At 39.4% G+C, this 21,604-nt stretch overlaps 1 protein-coding gene across 1 annotated transcript in view; it reads left to right on the top strand.

Annotated features, from left to right (window-relative positions):
* Window positions 1-21,604, top strand: part of GTF3C1 (general transcription factor IIIC subunit 1) — a 143,797-nt gene that overhangs the window by 109,568 nt on the left and 12,625 nt on the right. Inside the window, exons 26-31 of the mRNA XM_044656736.1 lie at window positions 1,458-1,539; window positions 3,170-3,282; window positions 5,284-5,346; window positions 6,515-6,608; window positions 15,738-15,910; window positions 20,075-20,356. Of these exons, the coding sequence (XP_044512671.1) occupies window positions 1,458-1,539; window positions 3,170-3,282; window positions 5,284-5,346; window positions 6,515-6,608; window positions 15,738-15,910; window positions 20,075-20,356 (807 nt within the window). The remainder of the gene's footprint in view (window positions 1-1,457; window positions 1,540-3,169; window positions 3,283-5,283; window positions 5,347-6,514; window positions 6,609-15,737; window positions 15,911-20,074; window positions 20,357-21,604) is intronic.

Genomic DNA, 21,604 nt, shown 5'->3' with positions numbered 1-21,604 from the left:
TTTTTTTTTTTTACCTGGGGTTAAGATGGTTCTAATAATTCTAGTTCTTAGGATTAAATTTTTCTATACAATAAATCTTAGGAAAGACAAATATACATATACTTATACTGTACACACATAATTTTTGTTCTAGACCTATTATTCCATTTAGATGGGGAATTCAGTTTGAAATATCCCTCCATGTGTACAGATTGTCAAATTGTATGTAAGTTATTGTCTTAGAGAATTGCTTTAGGTCTAATAGTTTAAATGGCTGGCCTGTGGTTACACTGCTAGTTACCAGCAGGATTTGAACCCAGCATGAGGCCTGATACACAGTAGGCCACTTAATATATGTGAGTCATAGGCTGGACTCAGATCTGGGTCTTCCTGAAGACAGAACTAGTCTTCTCCCCAATATGACATGCCTCTCCCCATTTTACAGATGAGGAAACCGAGGCTCTTAGATGTAAATGCCTTGGCCAGTGAGTGGCAGACCTAGGAGTTTAGCACAGCTTATTGCTCTTACTATAAAATAGAACCTGTTACAATAGCAGGAGCATTGAGCTTTGAGTCAAAAGGTCTGGGGTTTGACTCCTACCACTTAGTAACTGGGTGACCATACACTAATACAACCATACCGGCACCATTTGTCAGCTGCAAAGAAAAGATTCCTTTTCCCAGAACAACTGCTCCAGATGTCTCCTTACCTCCACCCCACTGGAGCCTTAGCCCCTACTCTCTTCCCTTGGAGACTCAGGGGGCAGACATAGGAAAGTTTCTTCCTGCTTTTAAAGTATTGGGAAGAACACTGACCTCACAGATGAACACAATGGTAAACCCACAATGCTGCTGTAAAGTTCTAGCATAACCCAAAACAAAAACATTTCATTGTGATTCTTTCTAAAACACTCACAGCTCTTTATAAGTAGTACAAACTTACTACTTACCAGCCCAGTTACTTACCCACTTACTTACTTACCCACCAGCCCAGTTATTCCTATGCAGCAGTCAGCTCTTCACCTCATTGAAAGAAAGAAGGCATGAACATTGGTCTCCAAGCCTTTTCCCTTTCAGATAGTTCTCTGGTTCCTACAACTGGTTCTTTTAAGTTGGGGCTTTGTGAAAAGATGGCACCTTAAGAGATAAACTGCAATATACCAAAGGGGAAGCAACTTCACTGAGCTTAAAGTCAAGGGTTCAAGTCCTACCTCTGATGCTTACTAGCTCTCTGAATCTCTGTCTCTTCACCTGTAGAATCAGGGAAATAATACATGGACTCCAGATCTCTCAGGGCAGCCATGAGGAAAGTACTTTGGAAGCTTCAAAAGGTGATAAATGTATCACCTTTTTGTTTTTAAGACTTGCTTCTGATACAGTTGTACCAACTATAACTGAAGTACCTCTAGTCAGTTTGTTTCAGAACATGAGATATTAAAATACACAAAGTCATTTTTTTTAATCTTTTCCTGATTCAGAGTTTGCCTTGCAGAAGTGTACCAAGATAAAGCTCTTGTTGATGATTTTATGAACCGAAAACATAACTATCAAGACCCCGAGGTAAGAATGGTGTGATTGTTATTAGCCCTTGTTACAGCCCTTGTACTGAACAATTTCTGCACCACAAAAGAAGTCTCTTACTTATTTGGTACTGAATGCCAATACTGTACTTTGGCAAACATGGGATTTTTTCAGGGCCATTTGGGAAATCTACTTCTCACTTCCTTGAGTTTGAACTTGATACTCAGTCAGCTCCCACCGTCATTTTTAAAATGAGGTTAGAACTTTGAAATGTTCTTGTGCCTCAGGCCTGAATTGGAAAAGAAATGGGGTAACTCTGCAGAGATCGCATCCAGGTTTTTTGCAAAGTGTCAGGCATCTCTAGAGAGCAAGGTACAAAGTTCAGTTTCTGAAGTCCCTTTCAGCCCTGCAATTCTATAAGGACTCTTGTCCTTCAGATGCACAGGACTGTATAAGAATAGAAGGCCACAGATTGGCAATATGTCTCTTACATTAAAGACCAGGAAATTGGGGACAGACAGCTGACAAGCTAGTCAGATTTTGAGGTAATGCATCTTCCCTATTCAACTCCTTTCCTCTTCCTGTTGTAATGTTATGAAAGGAGCTTGGACTTGGCAGCTGGCAAGATTTGTTTTCTTAAACTGAATGAGAAATGAACCCTGAGAGAAGAAATTCCCCCCCTTTTCATTTTCTGGGCCTTTTATTTCCCCCATCATACTTTCTTTTGTACTATAATCCTTTGTATACATCACAGGCCCCTCTGGTAGACCAAACACTCCTTAAAGCAGCGTTTGTGTTACATCTAGACTTGTATTTTTCCCAGTGTTTGCAGCACAGTGCCTTGCATTCAGTAGGCATTGAATCAATGCTTGTTGAAATGAACTGAACTCTGTTGAGTAAGACCAAACATAATATTGATTGGACTTGAATCAATAAGAAAATACTCATTAACCTCACTTGGAGCCAGAAGGTCAGAGTTCAGTTATCAGGACCAAAATTAATTATCTGAGCAGCCCTGAACAAGGCACTTCAGCTGTCCCAACCTCAGTTCTAAAATGAGGATAACAGTACTTAGGCTAACAGTCTCCCTGGTTTATGTTGATTAAAACTGAAAATGGATAGAAACTTAAGCTGGCATTTTCACTTGGTGATAGAACTTTATAAACTCCCAGAACCACAGTGCTCAGCAAAGCCAGATCTAGGCAGTCTTGTTCTTGGGGCACATTGAGGTGAAGCAGCAGGGAGAAGGGAATAATCTATGGAGGCTAGGCAGAGGTGTGACCCCATCAGACAGAGGAGTCTGATCTGTATCTCTGAAGGAGGTGGGAAAAGAAGGATCTTAGAAAAGGGGCAAAGCCCTCATTGCCCCACATTTGTTATAGTTCCAAGCTAGAGCACCTTCTCTCTCTGTCTCTGTCTCTTTCTCTGTGTCTCTCTTTCCCTTTGTCTGTCTGTCTGTCTGTCTGTCTGTCTGTCTGTCTCTTTCTTCTTCTCCTCACCCTCCATTCCTGGCCTTCCTGCTATCTGTAGTAGGGTTAGCTTTGGAAGCATTGGAGGCAGCCAGTGAGGCTCACTTCCTTTAGGGATGGGCTGGTAATATGCATTACAAGGACAAGACTTAGTATAGCCTTCTTTTGGGGTTTAATATTTCATCCTCTCCTTTTGAAAGGTTTGTGCCGAAGAATTTAAAGAATTTGTGGAGAGGCTGAAAGAGAAGTTCAGTTCTGCCCTGAGGAATCCTGACCTTGAAATCCCAGACACTCTTCAGGAGCTGTTTAGCAGGTATGGTATTTCAGGGACAGTTCATGTGGGCCATGATGTGAAGGAAGAAATGCAGTCAGCGTGAGGCTCCCACATGTTTCTTTCCTGGACACTGCATATGTGATGCTCTGATTGTATTTGGCTCTGTGCTTAACAATTGGATTTGTGCTGCCCTGTACCTAAGAGAGCCAGCCTAGGCTGGCTTCCCTACTCACTCTGCCCGGAGACCTGTAGGGTAGAAGTGGAGAGGTTTCAGAAGAGGAAAAGTAGCCCTGGGCAAGTTCTTTTACCTTCTGAGCCTTAGTTTCCTTATCTGTGAAAGTTGTACTACTTACCTTAGAGTTTTAAGGGGAATTTATCAGCCTATAGCCCTAGAGAAGGATGGACTGTTATTATTAGATTCCTGGTTTGATCACCTTTGTTTCCCTTTCTGTTCCTAATGATATCCCCAGCCACCTACTTGTGCTTCTGAATCATCTTCCACTTCCAAACTTTCACAGTGATCAAACCAGACTTTCCATGCTTGGCCCAAGTTCAAATAATTTCTCTATTTTACTTTTCATCAGGAAAGTTGTTTCTTCAGTTTGGTTTCTAAAGGCACTCCTTTAAACATTTTCTACTTATTGATCTAAGCCTAATCAATCATATGCTTGATCTCAGTCCATAATGTTCTTTCACCTCAACAAGCATTTATTAAATGCCTACCATATGCAAGGCACTGTGCTATAAACACTAGGAAAAATACAAAGCTAGATATGCTCTTACAGAGCCAATGGTCTACCTAGGAGGAATTGCCATGCAACTAAAGAACTATGGTACAAAACAGTATGATGAGGGAATAGAAAGTTCCCATGAAAATTGTGGAAAATTCTTACTCTTACAGTTCCTTTAATATCCAATTTAAGAAGAATCTACCTTATCAGTCTTCGAACACTGATGCTAGTAAGAGGCTAGTATTGTCCTTTGTAACCTAAGGGAAATTATTTCCCTCTTTCTGGATCTTAGTTTCTTTTTCCGTAAAATGAAGAGAATTGATTAAATGGCCTTTAAAGTCTATGATCCTGTGGCCCAAGTTTTCTGTTATATGGGCAAAATTCCAGAAAATGACTTGTAGGGAATATTTGTAGGTAGGACTTTACTTTTTTTCACTAAAGTATTCATAAAATGAGTTAAAACTAATTTGTGCAAAGATTAAATTTATAATCCCTCTTACTTGGAGACCCAAGTCAGGACTCAAGAATTACTAACCTATACATATCAAATGAAATGGTAAAGTAATGTTAATTTATTAGATAGTCCAACTCTAAACCCCTGGGCTTATCCTAGATGATGTGGAGCAGGAGAAAGAGGTAAAAAGAGATGGTTGTGGGGAGGAGGAATGGTGTAATTAGAAGACAATTATTAGAGCTGAGGTGAAGACTAATATAAATGAGGCTAAAGTGTCCCCAGGAGTCAGACAAAGACAAGCTGAACTAGAACAACAAAGTTGTATGGAATGTTATTTTACATGAAAAAGCCAAGAGGTGATGACTCACTCAAGTGACCGCAGCTGGCCCCCTAGACCAGTGATGGGCAAACTTTTTAAGGAAGGGGCCAAAGGAAAGGAAATGCTCATCTGTCAGTCTATTTCTAAGGAAACTCTTTTGAAGTTTCATTGTATTGTATCCTACTCATTGTATTTGTCAGATTAGGAATAATGTCTCGCTGCCTGGATAGAACATTTCAGGGGGCCACATCTGGCCCACAGGCCCATCACTTTTGCCCATCACTGCCTTAGACTGATTTGTCTCTTTAACCAAATTTGTTCCTGGGGTTGTAGGGTCTTTTTTGTTCTCTTTCATACTCAAAATTGTCTCCAAATCCCCTCCCCTGCCTTTGACTTTTAACATCAAGGTTTGGGTTTGGTGCTAAGAATTTACAAATTGCCATCAAGGGATATTCAGTTAAGTATGTGTTTCTATCATTAGTCAGACAATTCAAAACTTGCTTTCTACATTGTTTCCTTTTCTATTTCTTATTCAGGTACAGAGTTTTGGCAATTGGGGATGAAAAAGACCAAAGCAGGAAAGAAGATGAACTTAACAGGCAAGTGTTGACAGACATAATCCCTGCAGTCATTAAGCCACCCATGGTCTTTCTCAGAGTCAGAAGACCTGGATCTGAGTCCTAACTGCCACTTTTTGGTTAGGTGACTTGAGGCACTTCACTTCATTTCTCTAGGCCTCAATTTCCTCACCTGTTAGATAAAGGGGTTAAACGAGATGATCCCATGAGGAAGATCCTGTCCAGCTCTAAATTCTATAAAGATTTTGTCTTTTTTTTTCTTGGAAGTCAAGTTGGTCCATAAAACTTATTGCTAAAAATTCTTATTACTTAAAGCCTCTAAACATTTTTTCAAAATTACTCCTTTCTTCCTCTCAATATTCTCATTCAACCGACCACTAGCTTCTGGTCCTGAACTCAGAAGTTCCTGAAAGCCAGGCAGAACAAGTTTGTAATTGAAAGCATGTATATTTCATTTCTCTGTGTAAGAGTGTGGGTTAGGAAACAGATTTTTTTTTTTTAATTTTAAATCCTTACCTTAAATCTTAGAATCTATTTTAAGTATCTGCTTCAAGGTAGAAGAGCAGTAAGGGCTAGGAAATGGGAGTTAAATGATTTGCTCAGGGTGATACATCTAGGAAGTGACTGGCTAACTTTGAACCCAGGACCTCCCATCTCCAGATCTGGCTCTCTATCCACTGAGCCACCTAGCTGCCCCTGAAACACAAATCTTTAAGTTTTCTTCCAGCTTTTAAGCTCTCTGATTTTATAACTGCTATAGATCTCATTATCAAGGTGAGCAAGAAAAAAGAAATCTCCTAGAACTATTATCACATGATCTCTCCATAGAAAAATACTCTGCTTTTCTTATTATTTTAAAAATTAATATCAATTTTAGATTTTAACGTGTGTGCTCTAAGAAAATAATTTCTCTTTAAAATAAAAGCTGTTTAAAATAAATTTTTAATATAAATCATTAGATTAGTTGACTTTAGGTGTGTGATAAGGCAGTGTCATCTTCTGACCACTCAGATTGAGAGCTTTAAAATATTTCCATCTTTAACAGCCAGCTAAAGAGATTCAATGCCAGGGAAATTTTTTTTTCTGCTGTGAACATCTGTTATTTTGTGAGATTGCTCACTCTTTTGTATCAGTATTGAATGCAGAGAGTCTCTGGTTTGATGTTCTTATCACCTGTATATTGTTTCAGTGAGGAAGATATTCACTTTCTGGTACTGCAGAACCTAATCCAGAGTACCTTGGCCCTCTCAGATAATCAGATGAAGTTGTGTCAGTCATTTCAGGTACGTATCAGATTGTGTTGCGTGGGACTTGTGATGATTCCAAACATTGCTTCCATTTACATCCTTTATGTATTTATCACTCTCTGGCTCTTGCCATCTGAGAGGAGTCAGGGTCCATGCAGGCAGGCAGTCTGCACTTCAATAGAGAAGGAATAACAGAAATATTTAGGACAGGAAATTGGACAAAAGTAGGGCAGACATGACTGAAAACAACAACAAAGGTAATGCTGAGATATCACCAAAGGAGCTGTTAACAGGGACAGTTTGGGAAGTCTTTTTGTTCTTTGTTTTAAAAAGTGCCCAGAACTTTTGAGTGTTAGTGATTACTACATGTTGAACATATAATGGACTTTTAAGTCTTGTATTTTTCCAGAGAATGTAAAAGATCTCTCATGTATTGTTTGATATCCAGATGAAAATTTAGAAGGGGAAATCAAAGCATCTTGGTGTTTAGTGGAACCTTGCTCCAAGACTAATCCTGTCTCTTAAGAGATTTTACTACCTTCTTTTAAAAAAATTATGGAACTATCTAAATAGAGACTAGCTTTCAGGGAAAGTTAAGGATTTGGAGAGACTAGTACCTCCAAATTAAATCAATTATTGTTTTCTGGGAGAGCCCCTTCTGTAGATCCTTGCTCTCTTTCCTGGAAGTCAGTACCCATTCTTCTCCCTGCCTTCTTCTTCCCCCATTGCCCTGACAAATAGCACAGTAGCTTTTTCTCTCTTCTCCCATTTCATCCTTTCTGGCTGCTTGAAGTTTTTTTTCCTTGCCTTGGTGGCTCTTGAATTTAGCTATTATATTCCTGGAGGTTGTCATGTGAGGATTTCTTTCTGGAGGTGATCTGTGAATTATTTCTCTTTCAATTTTATTTTCTTGTTTGAGGATCTTCTGGGTCTTTGATAATTTCTTATAATATGATGTCCAAGGTTTTTTCTTCATCATGGCTTTCAGATAGTACAATAATTCTCAAATTTTCTCTCCTAGATCTAGAAAAGGTCATTTGTTTTTTCAGTAAGATATTTCATGTTTTCCTCTGTTTTTTCATCCCTTTGATTCTGCTTTATTGTTTCTTGATTTTTTTCTTGATTAGTTTCTATATGGTCAATTCTGATTATTTAAGGCCTGATTTTCTTCTGTCAGTTTTTGGTTCTCCTTTTTCATTTGGCCCATTTCTTCTTGCATCACTTTCATTTCTCTTCCCCACTTTTCCTCTGCCTCTCTTAATTGGTTTTTGAAGTTTTTTTTGAGCTCTTCCAGAATCTATGCACAATCCATATTTTAATTTTGGACTTTGCTTTTGCTGTCCCCTTCTATGTTTTTACCTTGCTCTTTGTTTCCATAAAACTTTTTTAGAGTTAGATGGTTTTTTTTGTTGTTTGCTCATTTTTCCTATCTAATTATTTTCTGGAAAGTTGGGATACCCTTTTAAACTCAGTCCTTCCTTGATGTTATTCCTAGCTCATTTTCTGGGTTTTTACCAGTTCCAGTTCTTGTAGGATGATGTGATGGTCTGAGGGCTGAGAGCTGAGAGCTCTGAGAGTCCCCTCCCCTTGCTGATTCAATTGACCCTTAGATGCTGATGGCTTAAGGACTTGCCTCAGGTTTTTGATCTCACTCTGAATTTGATCAGGTCAGGGACTGATCAATTCTAGCCCCAGGCTTAGGCTCGATTTTTTTGGTCTCACTGTGCATTTGATCCAGTCAAGCATACCCTTGATTGCCTTGTCCTGGAACTCCCTCCTTAGTTTTGAGCAAAAAGATCTGTGAGCCCCCCCTTAGTACTATCAGCCACCCCAAACTGTGTACTATGTCCTTATCCCAAACCCAGACTGGGATTCCTATCTTCACTCTGGGCCCACCTGGATCAGCCCACTTCAGTCCAGACTGCTCTGGGCTGGGACTCCAGACTTCTCCACAAGTTTGAAATTTCAAAGGGTATGAGTTGACTTTGACCACTGTTTGCCTAGACAGGATCTCAGGGTATGAATGCTGGCTTGTACTTAGGTTCTAAACCTGTGTGACAGCAGATATGGGGTGGGGTTGGGGGGGGTTGACTTGCTTTTGGCTTGCTCTTCTCTCCTTGCTACAGCCTCTTGCTGGCTCTGCTCCCCTCTCACCCCAGTGCCCCAGATGTTTTCTGCCTACCTTTTAGGTTATTCTTTTCTTAAAAGTTATTTCACTCTGTTTCCTTGTTGGTTCTTTCACTCCTGTATTTGTTTTGTTGGAGAGGATTCTCATGGTGACACGGAGCTGCTCTAGTTCACTCCTCCATCTTGGTTCTGCCTTCCCATTTCATCCTGAAGTAGTTACCCAACCCTTTCAAAATTTTCTAAGGGCCTTTTCGAAGATGACATCATAGTGTAGTGGGGTGGGGGAGAAGGGAGGAGAATTAAATTCAGACAGCTTAGGTTATAAATCCTCACTCTATTGCTTTCTCATCTGTAAAAATTAGGGACTTAGGCTGGATCCTCTTTAAGAGACCCTTCTAGCTCCAAATCTCCTTTGACCTACAGGAAAATAATAAAAGTAATATATTCAAGGAGATGTCATGTTTTAAAAGTCATAGGATTTACAGCTGGAAGGACCTTAGAGATCTTTTGGTTTAACCCCCTTTATTTTACAAGTAAACTCAGACCTACAAAAGCAAAGCAACTTGCCCAAGATCATATAGGTAGTAAGTTATAAAACCATAATTCAGGTCTAGGTCCTTTACTCTGTACTACAGTGTTATCTCTGTGGTAAATGCCCAGGGTGTAAATCATCTCACCTAGCTCCTCTTTCATTTCCTTTACTTTATACTCATATTCTTTGCCTCTGTCTCAAAGGCCTGTACTCCTGAGTCACCTCTTCTGCCTTCAAGAAGTCCCTTGTCATAATATTTCTTGTCAATACTCTAGGCAGAGACCAAGGTGCTAATGTTGAGTCTTCAGGTGCACAAAGGACTTGTATATGTACATCTCTGAAGAAGCTTCAGTCTGACTGTTATCCTAATAGGAATCACCATGATAATAATATATTTTGCTTTTCTTACAACAACCCTTTAAGATAAATACATTGATTGATGTGTGATCTCATCCACATGGATGCTACATCCACTTCTTTCTGCTGACATAGTCACCACCCTCAGCCAAGCCCTCATACATGTACTATTATAATAACCTCCCTAATTGGCCAGCCCACTCTCTAATTTCCCCCTTCTCTAATAATCCATCCCCCATATAAATTGCATATAATTAGATAATATTGTATAACATGTATAACATTTACATAACCCTAATAGACCAAAACATAGGTCTGACCATGTCCATCCCCCTAACCTTTGCCCTAACCTCTCCAAGGCAACTGAAATTATCTTTAAAGGTTGATTGTGGGGCAGCTAGGTGGCTCAGTGGATAAAGAGCCAGGACTGGAGACAGGAGGTCCTGAGTTCAAATGTGGTCTCAAACACTTCTAGCTGTGTGACCCTGAGCAAGTCACTAGACTCCCATTACCTAACCCTTACCACTCTTCTGCCTTGGAACCCATACACAGTATTGATTTTAAGACAGAAGGTAAGAGTTTAAAAAATAAAAAATTGATAGAAGGATACATTTTATGCTGCCTGCTAAATGCTCTTTATGATTCCAGATGCAGGAGCTCATTCATGCTTGCTCAACCTATGGGACTCTGACCCTAGGAATCCTTGGCAAGGAGTCTCTCCAACATGCACAGATACCAGTGGAACCCCCAGGCCTTTTATCAGTTATCCTTCACTTTCACTGCTTGAGCAGCCCACTGCCTGTCTGTTGGCATCTTTCACCCCTATTGTCTTGAGTACTTCTTTGGTAATATGTTGTAACCTGTTCACATCCATCACTGCTTCTCAAGTGCCATTGGGTATACCTTAACTTTCTTTGTCTGTCTGCAGTGTCTGTTCAAGCTATATGGCCTGATGATGGACTAGCTCTGGAGGTAGATAGGGAACACTATGTCTGTCTTATAGATGAAGAAGCTGAGATGAGACACCTCAAGATGTATTGGTTTGCTCATGTTCAGATAGCTGGTCAGTGACAGAGCTAGAACTTGATCAAAAATATTCTGACTCCCAGGCTGACACTTTGTCCCCCACATCATGCTTCCTCTTATACACAAGAAATCATCTCAGATAGCCCTCTGACATGATTCGCTTTGTATGTGGTTTTAGCATTGAAGGTCAGTGCCTCTTACTTCATGCACACAAAGTACTTTGATAAAAGGGAAAGATGTGAAATTTAATTTGGGAGGGAAAGAGATTCTTTCTGAAGCAAGGATTTATTTTCAGTTAAAGCCACTATGTATCTAAAAACACTCAGTATCTTCAGGTAGTAAGGAAAAAATATTTATTACTAGCTCTGTGACCCTGGGCACTTAACCTCATTTGCCTCAGTTTCCTCTTCTATAAAATGATTTGGAGAAGGAAATGGCAAACTAATATCTTTGCTAAGAAAATCAGTCAGACATGACCAAAAAACAAAATTCATTACTTTGCCCACAAGAGGGAGCTCAGATGAAATAAGGAAAATATGTTGTGATTATGTTCCACAGTTTAATTGTGGTTCATTCAAAGGGCATTCATTCAGCAAATATTTATTAATTACCTACTATTTGCAGAGCATTATGCTAGATGCTTAGGGAAGTACAAAGCTGAGAAAGTACATCAGTCTTCATGGAATTTTACATTAGGAAGGTAAGATGAAAGGGGAAAGAAACAACCAAAAATCCTCACAGATTTAACTAAAATTCCCTATGAAGTCCAAGAAAGAAAAAGTTATTTTGTTTTATGCAAGGGCTATCAGAAGTTTTGCAGGTAGGGGGTCAAGAAAGAATTTCTTAAAGGAGGTAGAATTTTAATTGGGTTTTAATAGAAAAACACTGGAGATTAAACAGAAAAATTACATATCATTTGCTTCCATTTGAATACTTTCAACATGTCTGGGATCTCTGCAAATTCAAGTTCATTAGTTGTATGTATTATCTTCCTTTATGAGTAAGCATGCATTCCTCCATCTTCCTTAAATGTCATGGCATGCTCTAGGTACTTCATGGTCCACCATTCCAAAGAGGTAGCAGTAAACCTAAGGAGGATGGTGGGGAGGGGCAGTCAGGAGACCAGGATGGAGTCCTTAATAATTGCTTGCTCTTAGTCTGACCTTGAACAACCTTCCCCTTTGGGAAGCTAGAGCAGAACTGATTCACAGAATCTTTCTTCTAAAAAGTCTCCTCCTACTCCCCATGGTGAGAGGAATTCAGATAGCCAGCCATTCCAATCCAGTGAGTATTTATCTGCCTATTATCAGTAAGGCACTAGGGAAAACATGACCCAGTCCTGGCCTCAGAGATCATATGGTGTCAGGTCCTAAGTCAGATAGAAGGAAGGATGATGGCATCTCTAAGCCAATCTAAGAACTCTCAGCTCTTGATGTTTGCTAGACCCTGTCCAATGATAGCATTTTCATATAGACTATTCATCAGATGCCCTTTTTTGTCATTAGAGGAGAGAAGCAGTCATCCAGAAGTAGAACCTATCATCTTTGGCATTTTGCTCCTCACTTCCATGACAACTCAAGCCCTTTCTATCTCCTCAGTATCTCTGGCATCCACTTCTCTCTACTGCTGCAATGTCTACCCTATGTCAGGCCTTCATCACCTCTCACCTCTACTCTTCACTAGTCATCTCCCACCTCAGTAATCCATCAGGCATACAGATTTATAGAGCCAACATGCAGAACTGACCATTTCATGCCTCTACTCCAAAAGTTGTAATAGTTTCTTCCTATCTCCCTACGATAAAATGCAAACTGCTCTGGCCTATGAACAGTCTTCATAGAATTTTAGGAATGGAAGGGAAGCTATCGTCATTGTCATAGTCTGATCCCAAAATGCTGTCTCCAATGATCTTAGTTGTTCAATCCAGTCGCCTTTTCTCTAACCTCATTCTCCTTGACCTTTCTAGAGCCTTTGATACCAGTGGTTATTCTCCTCCTTGATACACTATTCACTCTAGGTTTGGGGGATACAATCCTCTCCTGATTTTCTTCCTACCTATCTGCCCACTTCTGTTCTGTCTCCTTTGCTGGATCCTCATCCAAATTATACCCTCCAATTGTAGGTATTCCTCAGAGTTCTGTCCTGGGACTTCTTCTCTTCTCCCTTTATACTTGGTGATCTCATCAACTCCATGGATTTAATTACAATCTCTATGCTGATAATTCTCAAAATCTACCTATCTTGCCCCAACCTCTCCGCTGACTTCCAATCTTATATCTCCAACTGCCTTTCAGACATCTCAAACTGGATGTTCTATGCACGTCTTAAACTCAACATATCCCAAAATGAACTCAATATCTTTCCTCCTGAACCCTCCTCCCCTCATACCTTCCCTGTCATTGTAGAGGGCAACATGATCACCCTTGTCTCTCAGGCTCACAACCTAGAACTCATCCTCTGCTCTTCACTGTCTCTCACTTCCTATATCCAAGTTATTGCCAAGGCCTGATGATTTCACCTCTGTAATATCTCTCTGATATACCCCCCCTCCTCTCCTTTGACATTGCCACCACCCAAGGGCAGGCCCTTATCACCACACACCTGGACTTTTGCAATAATAACCTGCTGGTGAGTACCTACCTGAATCTCTCCCTACTTAAATCCATCCTCCATTCAGCCACTAAAGTGATTTTCCTAAAGCATAGCCATGTCATTTAACCATGTCATTATTCTACTCAGTAAACTCTAGTGACTCCCTAACCCTTCTAGGATCAAATTCAAAATGCTGTTTGACATTCACAGTATTTCATAAGTCTAGCCCCCTCCTACCTTTCTAGTCTTAGATGTTGCTCTATTCCACATACACTGGCCTCCTGGCTGTTCCATGAATAAGAATCTTCATCTCTCAGCTTCAGGCACTTTCTCCGGTGTCTCCCATGCCTGGAACATTCTCCAACTACCGACCTTCCTGGATTCCTTTAAGTTCCAACTAAAATCTCATTCTTCTGCAGGAAGTTTTCCCCAATCCCTCTTGATTCAAATGCTTTCCCTCTATTAATTTTTTCTGATTTGTCTTGTATTATAGTTTGCTTTCTTTATTACTTGCATGCTGTCTTCCCCATGAGACTGTGAACTCCTTGAGGGCAGGAGCTATATTTGCCTTTCATTGTATCTCTAGCACTTAGCAAAGCGCTTAGTCATAATAGATGCTTAATAAAAATTGATTGGTTGATTAATGTTACTCCCCTATTTTTAAGAGGAGGTCACTGGGGTCCAGAGTAACTAGTTTAAGGGCACATACCTTGTACCTGGCAGCTAAAGCAAACCTCCATGACTTCTGACCTGTAGTCTGGTGACCTTTCTATTCTACCACAATAACTTTCTTCCTTCCAGTCCTGCTAATTACAAAATCTCAGAACTAATTCTATGTTATATGGAAATAAATGCCATAGCTGGAAATTCCTTCTTCTCTACCAGAGACATGGGAAAATTTTAGTAAGGAAATCCATTTGATAATGTTGGAGGGGCCTTCATCACAATTGAAAGCTGGATATTTCTTCCTAGGACTCCTTCAGGCCTACTAAAGGACCCATTAATAAAGAGTTAGGGAGAACACCTGAAAGCCATGTGAATGTTCCTTTAGAATTTACCTTAAGACAGAGAGAAACTTTGCTGAGGGAAATGAGGGAAGAAATGGAAGCTTTTACATGCTTCCCCCAGTGATTCTATGGTTTCTGCTAAGTATATCTCTGGATATTTTGCTTTAATGCATATTTGTTTGTGTTAGTTGTTTGTGACAACTAGAACTATTAATACAGTCTTAGGTTATGCTAGTGTCCAGAAATGAGGGAAGAGATGGAGGCTTTTACACTCTTTTCCCAAGGATACTATAGTTTCTGCCATGTGTATCTGTTGATATTTTGTTTCTCACAGCTAAAACTATTAATATGATCTTAGGCTATGCTAATGTTCAGATCTGGGGTGGGATTGGGATAGGAGGTCATAGTCCCATTGGTCAGTGCTGTGGTTAGTAGCATCTACAAAATGGGGTTCATTTTGGGGTACCACATTTTAAAGTGATATCAGAAAGCTAGAACATGACTAGAAAGCAACTGGGATAAGAAATCTGGAAATTATCATATGAAGAGAAATCAGGCTGAAGGAAATAGAAAAAGAGAAATCTAATATTTAAGGAGCCTACATTTGAGATTAGTTTGACTGCTTTCTCTCAGAGGACAGAAATATAGAATCACTTTTTGGCTCAACATGAGAAAAGGCTTGATTAACAATTAGCACTATCTAAAATTGGTTGCCTTGAGAGGTAGTGAGTTCTTATTCATTATTGTAGAAATCCTCTCTACTAATGAACTTATTATTTTTCCCCTAAAACCCACTCCTCTTCCACACTTCTCTATTTTTGTCAAAAGGTTCCACCATCCTTCTAATCACTCAGGTTCTCTGCCTTGGTGTTATCCTTAACTTCTACTTTCCCTCCTCACATATCCAATAAGTTGCCAAATCTTCCCATTTCAACATCTTCCATCTCTCACATCTGTCTCCTCTACTACTTCTACTGCTCTTTCTGCTACCACACTAGTTTGGACTCTCATCACCTTTCATCCAGAATATTGCAATAGTCAATGTACTGCTCTCCCTGCCTCACGTGACCACCCTTTGCAAAACAGCCTACATAAACATAGTTGTTAAAGTGATTTTCCTAAAAGTGAAGGTCTAACTATGTCATTCAGTAACTTTATTTAGTTCCCTATTGCTTTTAGGATCAAATTTAAGCTCATGTTTGACTTTTAATAAAAGCCATTTCCCTTCCCACATGTGCACAGAACCTCTCAAGATCTAAGGGACTCTCCTTTGAAAGAACTATTAGAGTTAAAATGTCACTTTTTTGGAAATCAGAGGGAAGGGGTACTGATCAATGATTCTTCATTTCTTTTGTCCAAAGTTGGTAACCTATCCTCCTCTTAAATCACATGACTTTTGGGGGTTTTGTCCTAGAGGGTAGACTCAGGAGGTCTCCTCATTGTGCCTTTGGTCAGAGGAAGGAACTGATCCCATAACCATTGTAGCATTAGCTTCCATGTTCTCACACCTATGCTCTGTTACAGACTTTCCGCCTCTACCGAGAATACAAGGACCAAATACTTGTGAAGGCCTTCGTAGAGTGTCAGAAGAGAAGTCTGGTAAACCGCCGTCGTGTGAATCACACCCTGGGGCCCAAAAAAAGCCGCGCCCTACCCTTCGTGCCCATGTCTTACCAGCTATCACAGACTTACTATAGGTGAGTGCCCATACATCCCTCAGAACCTGGATTTTTTTTAATACTTTTATTTTTTCCAATTACGTATAAAAACAACTTTTGACATTCACTTTTTAAAATTTTGAGTTCCAAATTCTCTTCCCTACCCCCTCATTGATAAGGCAAGCAATTTGATATAGGTTACACATGAAAAACATATTTACATTTTAGTTGTGTTGTGAAAGAAAACACAGACCAAAAAAAAAAAAGTTTAAAAAAGTATGCTTTGATCTACATTCAGACTCTTATCAGTTCTTCCTAGAGATAAATATCATTTTTCATCATAAGTCTTTGGAATTTTCTTCGATTCTTGTTTTTGCTGAGAATAGCTAAGTTGCTCACAGTTGATCATCATATAGTGTTGCTGTTACTATGGACAATGTTCTCTTGGTTCTACTCACTTCATTTTGCATCAGTTCATCTAAGTCTTCCTTAGCTTTTTTGAAACCATTCTACTCCTCATTTATAGCACAGTAGTATTCTATAACAATCATATACCACAACTTGTTCAGCCATTCCCCAGTTGATGGGCATCCTCTCAATTTCCCATTCTTTGCCCCAACAAAATTGATGCTATAAATATTTTTGTATATGTAGATTCTTTTCCTTTTTTTCTTCCTTTCTTCTTAATCTCTTTGAAATAAAGATATAGTAGTGGTGCTGAGTTCTTGTATTTTTAAAGACTAATCCTAAACTCTCTGGATTATGGATTTAACATTTCCCAAGTCCCCTTTTACTAATCATTAAATTGCCGTTAAGTGGAAAGAAGCAGCAATTACCCAGCCAGACGAGACAGCCACTTAATTTTTGACAATAGTTATAGGATAGTAGACTTATTTAGCCTACCAGTTGAGGCCTTTGTGAGAGCAAATACATTTATTCCCTCAAATTGCAATACTTTCCTGCTTTCATGAGTTAATATTGTCACCATGTTATGTAGTAGCATAAGAATAGTTCACATTTCTGTAGAACATTAAAAATCACTTTTCTTCACCTTATTAGGAAATATGTAGTACAAATATTACTATACCCATTTTAATGATGAGCAGACTAAGACTTAGAGAAGATGACTTGCTCATGGACACAGTTTTGGTAACCATTAGAGATAAAATAATAAGCCACATTTACAAGCTCTTACACATAAGGTGTATGCTCCTCCCCTCAAGCCAAATTGTTTTTAAGTCAGATTTTGAAAACTAGGTAGTTTCAGTTTAATCCGTTTTTTTTGCCTTTAAAAAATATTTTTTTCTTATTTGATACAACCTTAATATATGTAGATCCATCACAGCTCAGAAATAGTTATAGTTTTCTCTTTGAGAAGATAGACACACTACTTTTTAAAACAGTAATTTATATATTTAGATTCATTATTATTGCTTCTGCAATAAGAAGCTATGTAAGTCAGCTCATTCAAACTTTCATTATCAGGGAAAGCATTTCCTATGATTCAGTTCAATTTGACAAATACTTAATAAGTTCCTACTGTGTTCAAGGCCTATATGCTGGGCTCTGGATATATAAAGACCAAAAACAAAGCAGTTCTTACCCTCAGAGAGCTTCTGTTTAGTTGGGAGATATAAAATATACACAGAAAAGTAAATACAAGGTATTCTAATGAGGGACAGAGCAGGTAGAAGGAGAGAGAAAATCAAGAAGGACTTCCTGAGATAGGTGGCACTTGAACTGAGGCCTTGAAGAAAACAGACTTTTAAGAAACAACAGAGAAGAGAGGTTGTATTCCAGGCATCAGGGGCAGGCAGTTTGTATACAGATGGGAGATGGAACATCTGCTTCAGCCAGTAGCTAGTAGTGCTGTTGGACTGGAATAGAAGGTACATGAAGAGCAACAGTTTGAAATAAGTCTAGAAATATAGGCTGGAGGCTGGGTTCAGAGCTTATATTTTATTTTGAAAGTAGTGGGGACTTCTGAGCAGATGAGTCACAAGTCTGATCTTATCACTTAGGAAGATTATTTTGACAGTTCTATAAAGGATGGATTGGAGGGACCAGAGACCGGTTGGGAAACTATTACTAGAGTCTGGAGGTAATGAGAGCCTAAACTAGGATAGATATTATGAGTAAAGAAAAGGAGATAGATGCAAAAGGTACTGAAGGAGTGAAATTGATTAGATTTGACAACTGATTGGATGTTGGGAATAAACAAGTAAGCATCAATGAGGTTGAATTCTGAATGATTGATGAGTGACAATGCCCTCAACAGAAATAAGGAAGTATGAAGGAGGAGTAGGTTAGAAGATCATGAGCTCTGTTTTGGAATATTGCCTTTAGATGTGTATGGAACATTGAGGTAGAATTGGAGATACAAAATGATACAAGTTGGAAGTTCAGAACAGAACTTGGGACTGGATATATAGGGGAGTCATGGATACTTATGATAATTGAATCAACGGTCACCAAGTATAGAGAATTTAGAGAGGAAAGAGAAAAGGTCCACACTTAGGGGTGGATAGGATGTAGATAAAGATCCAGCAGGATCTGTCCTCTTCTCTTTAAGTTTTCATGGCACTGTTCTGCTATTCTCCTACCTGTCAGTCTGCTCCTCAATAGCCTTTGCTGGATTTTCATCCAGGTCACACCGTAGGTATTTCCCAAGACTCTGGCCTGGGCCCTCTTCTCTTCTTTCACTCTCCTAATTCACTCAGTGATCTTAATTCCCATGGAATTCAACTATCATTTCTATGCAGTTGATTCCCAGATATATTTGGCCAGCCCCTCAACTCTCTGCTGACCTTTAATCTCACATCTCTAGCTACGTATTGGACATCTTGAATTGAATATTTTGCAGACAGGTTAAATTCCACATGTCCAAAATCACCCTCATTATATTTCTCCCATCCCTCCCCTCATCCTAAGTTTTCTTACTATCAGGGGCACCATTATCCTCCCAGTCACCCAGGCTTGCAGCCTTGACTCCTTGACTCCTCACTATCTCTTACCACCCTCAAGTCCTATGGATTCTTTCTTTGCAATAATCGTTGAATACGAATTTCTTTTCTTTCTCTTCTTTCCATACTTCATCCACCCTGGTATAGGCCCTCCCCATCTGACATCTGAACTTTTACAGTAGCCTTCTTTTACTTTTTTTTTTTAAATCCTTACCTTCTTTCTTAGAATCAATACTGTCTGTTCTTCTTAGAATCAATACTAAGTATTAGTTCCAAGGTAGAAGGTAATTAAGGGCTAGGCAATGGGGGCTAAGTGACTTGCCCAGGGTCACACAGCTAGGAAGTATCTGAGGCCAGAGTTGAAGACAGGACCTCCTGTCTCCAGGCCTGGCTTTCTATCCCCTAAGCCACCTAGCTACCCCTACAGTAGCCTTCCAGTGTATCTCCCTGCCTCAAGTCTCTTCCCATTCTAGCCCATCCTCAACTCAGCTGTCAAATTGATCTTCCTGAATCACAGGTATGACCATGCAACCCCTCTCCCATTCAGTAAACTCCAGTGGCTCCCTATCACCTCCAGGATCAAATACAAAATCCTCTGTTTAGCTTTTAAAAAACTTCATAACCATGCCCCTTCCAACCCTTTTAGTCTTCTTAACACTTTCTCCAGTCCACATTCTTCATAATCTAGTCACTCAAGTTTCAGCTAAATCCCACTGTCTGCAAGAAGCCTTCCCTAGTATCTTCCCTATGAGATTATCTCCAATTTATTGTATGTGGGAGGGTGTGAGTTTATACACTGCCCCCCAGCCACATACATATTGTTTGTATGTAGTTATTTGCATATTATCTCTCCTTTTAGGCTGTGAGCTGCCTGGGTTCAGGGACCATTTTTGTCTTTCTTTGTGTCCCCAGGTCTTAGCGCATGGACCTGGCACATAGTACATGCTTAATAAGAGCTTGTTGATTTTTTTGTCCATGGTCACACAGATGTTAAGTAACAGCCAGTACTCAAACCAGACTGATTCCAATCCTTTTTTCATTTAACTTTCTTAAAATTGTACTGTTAGAGAAGGACAAGGGCCTAAAGAAGTATAGAAAATTTTAAAATAAATTCTTTCACTGCCATATGAATTTGAGATTTGTTTTCATTTAAAACCAAAATAATTTTTTCCCCTTTAACCCTACACTGAAGTTTTTTTCTTGTTTATTTATTTTTTCTTTTTTTTTTCCTAATGTCTAGGATTTTTACTTGGCGATTCCCCAGTACAGTCTGCACAGAATCTTTCCAGTTCTTTGAGAAGGTCAAGGCTGTTGGCCAGGCAGATCAGCTGGATAGTTTCTCCTTCAAAGAACCAGAAGGTGCCATGACTGATATGGTGGCATTTTCATTAGATGGCCCTGGAGGCCACTGTGTGGCCATCCTTAGCCTTTTTTCTCTGGGGCTTCTTGCGGTAGATGTGCGAATCCCTGACCAGATTGTGGTGGTGGACAGCTCCATGGTTGAGAATGAAGTGATGAAGAGGTAAGGCCATACTCAGCTATGACCTCAGGGACTCCAGCGTGCTGCCACCAAACCAAAAGAGAACATCTGTTCTGCCCACGGTGGTGGTTATTCACCTTTCTCTAACCCTTTAAATTTCACAAAGTACTTTTTTCATTTTTCTTAGAAGTACTAAATCTGATTGGCCACATTTTAAAGTGGAAACAACAATAACTAAGGTTCACCCTAATTCTTTTTCTATGGCCACATCAATACCTATTAGATTCAGGACATGAACCCAGGTCTCCTGCCTCCAAACCCAGTGCTGTTTCTATGACAGTATGACTTCCCATAGAATTTAAGATGTGTTCAGTCCTGAAGGGACCTCAAAGATCATCTGTCTAGCCCCCTCATTTTACAAATGAAGCAACTAAGGATCTGAGAGTAACCCAAGATCACACTATTAATCAGTGTCAGAATCTTATTAGACAGTCTTTACATTTTTTTAAAGGTTCGTTTATGCAGAAAATTTTTTAAAAGAAGGGGGAAGCAGAAATAGAGAATCTTAAGCAGAACCTAGGTGACAAAAAAAAGCTGACTGATGTTAAATTCAGATGAGAAAAAGATTTTAAATTTAATAGACATTCATTAAGTACCTCCCAATCAATTCCACAAGAAGTTGTTAAGGAAGTACTGTTCACAAAGCAGTGTGCTAGGCACTAGGGGCAGGTACAAAGATGAATAGAAAATAGTTTTTACCATCATGTGTGTCTGTATTACAGATTTGAATATATGAAATGCTTAAAACAGATACTAAATAATTTTCAGATTAAAGAAAAGAAAGATCATTACTGGGAAGATTAGAGAAGACTTTTTTGGAGGAAGTAGAATTTGTAAGAGGGAGATTTAAGGTATTTATAGACACCTCTTACAAATTTTAGTGTATCTTGAAGGGTACCACAGCACAGAGCATAGTGTGATGAGAGACAGAGGTATAAGAAGGCCATGAATGTCGAGGACTGTGTGAGCAGGCTAGTTTGGCTATAGAGAAGTGATATGACATAAAGCTGAATGGCACCAGATTGGGACAGAGTTAAGTGTGTGTGGTCTTTATCCTCTAGGCAGAAAGGAGTCATTGAATGGTTTTTTAGAGCAAAATGTGATTATAATATGATCTATGCATTAGAAAGATGAATTTAGCAATGCTGTGAATGATTAGAGTCTGGAAGAGGTTAAAAGACTATCACAGTAGTTCAGACTTAAGTGTCATCAATGCCCTTACGTTCAAGA

Source organism: Gracilinanus agilis, chromosome 1 (assembly GCF_016433145.1).
Source record: "Gracilinanus agilis isolate LMUSP501 chromosome 1, AgileGrace, whole genome shotgun sequence".
Taxonomy (NCBI): Eukaryota; Metazoa; Chordata; class Mammalia; order Didelphimorphia; family Didelphidae; genus Gracilinanus; species Gracilinanus agilis.
This window is presented reverse-complemented; position numbering and strand designations above follow the sequence as displayed.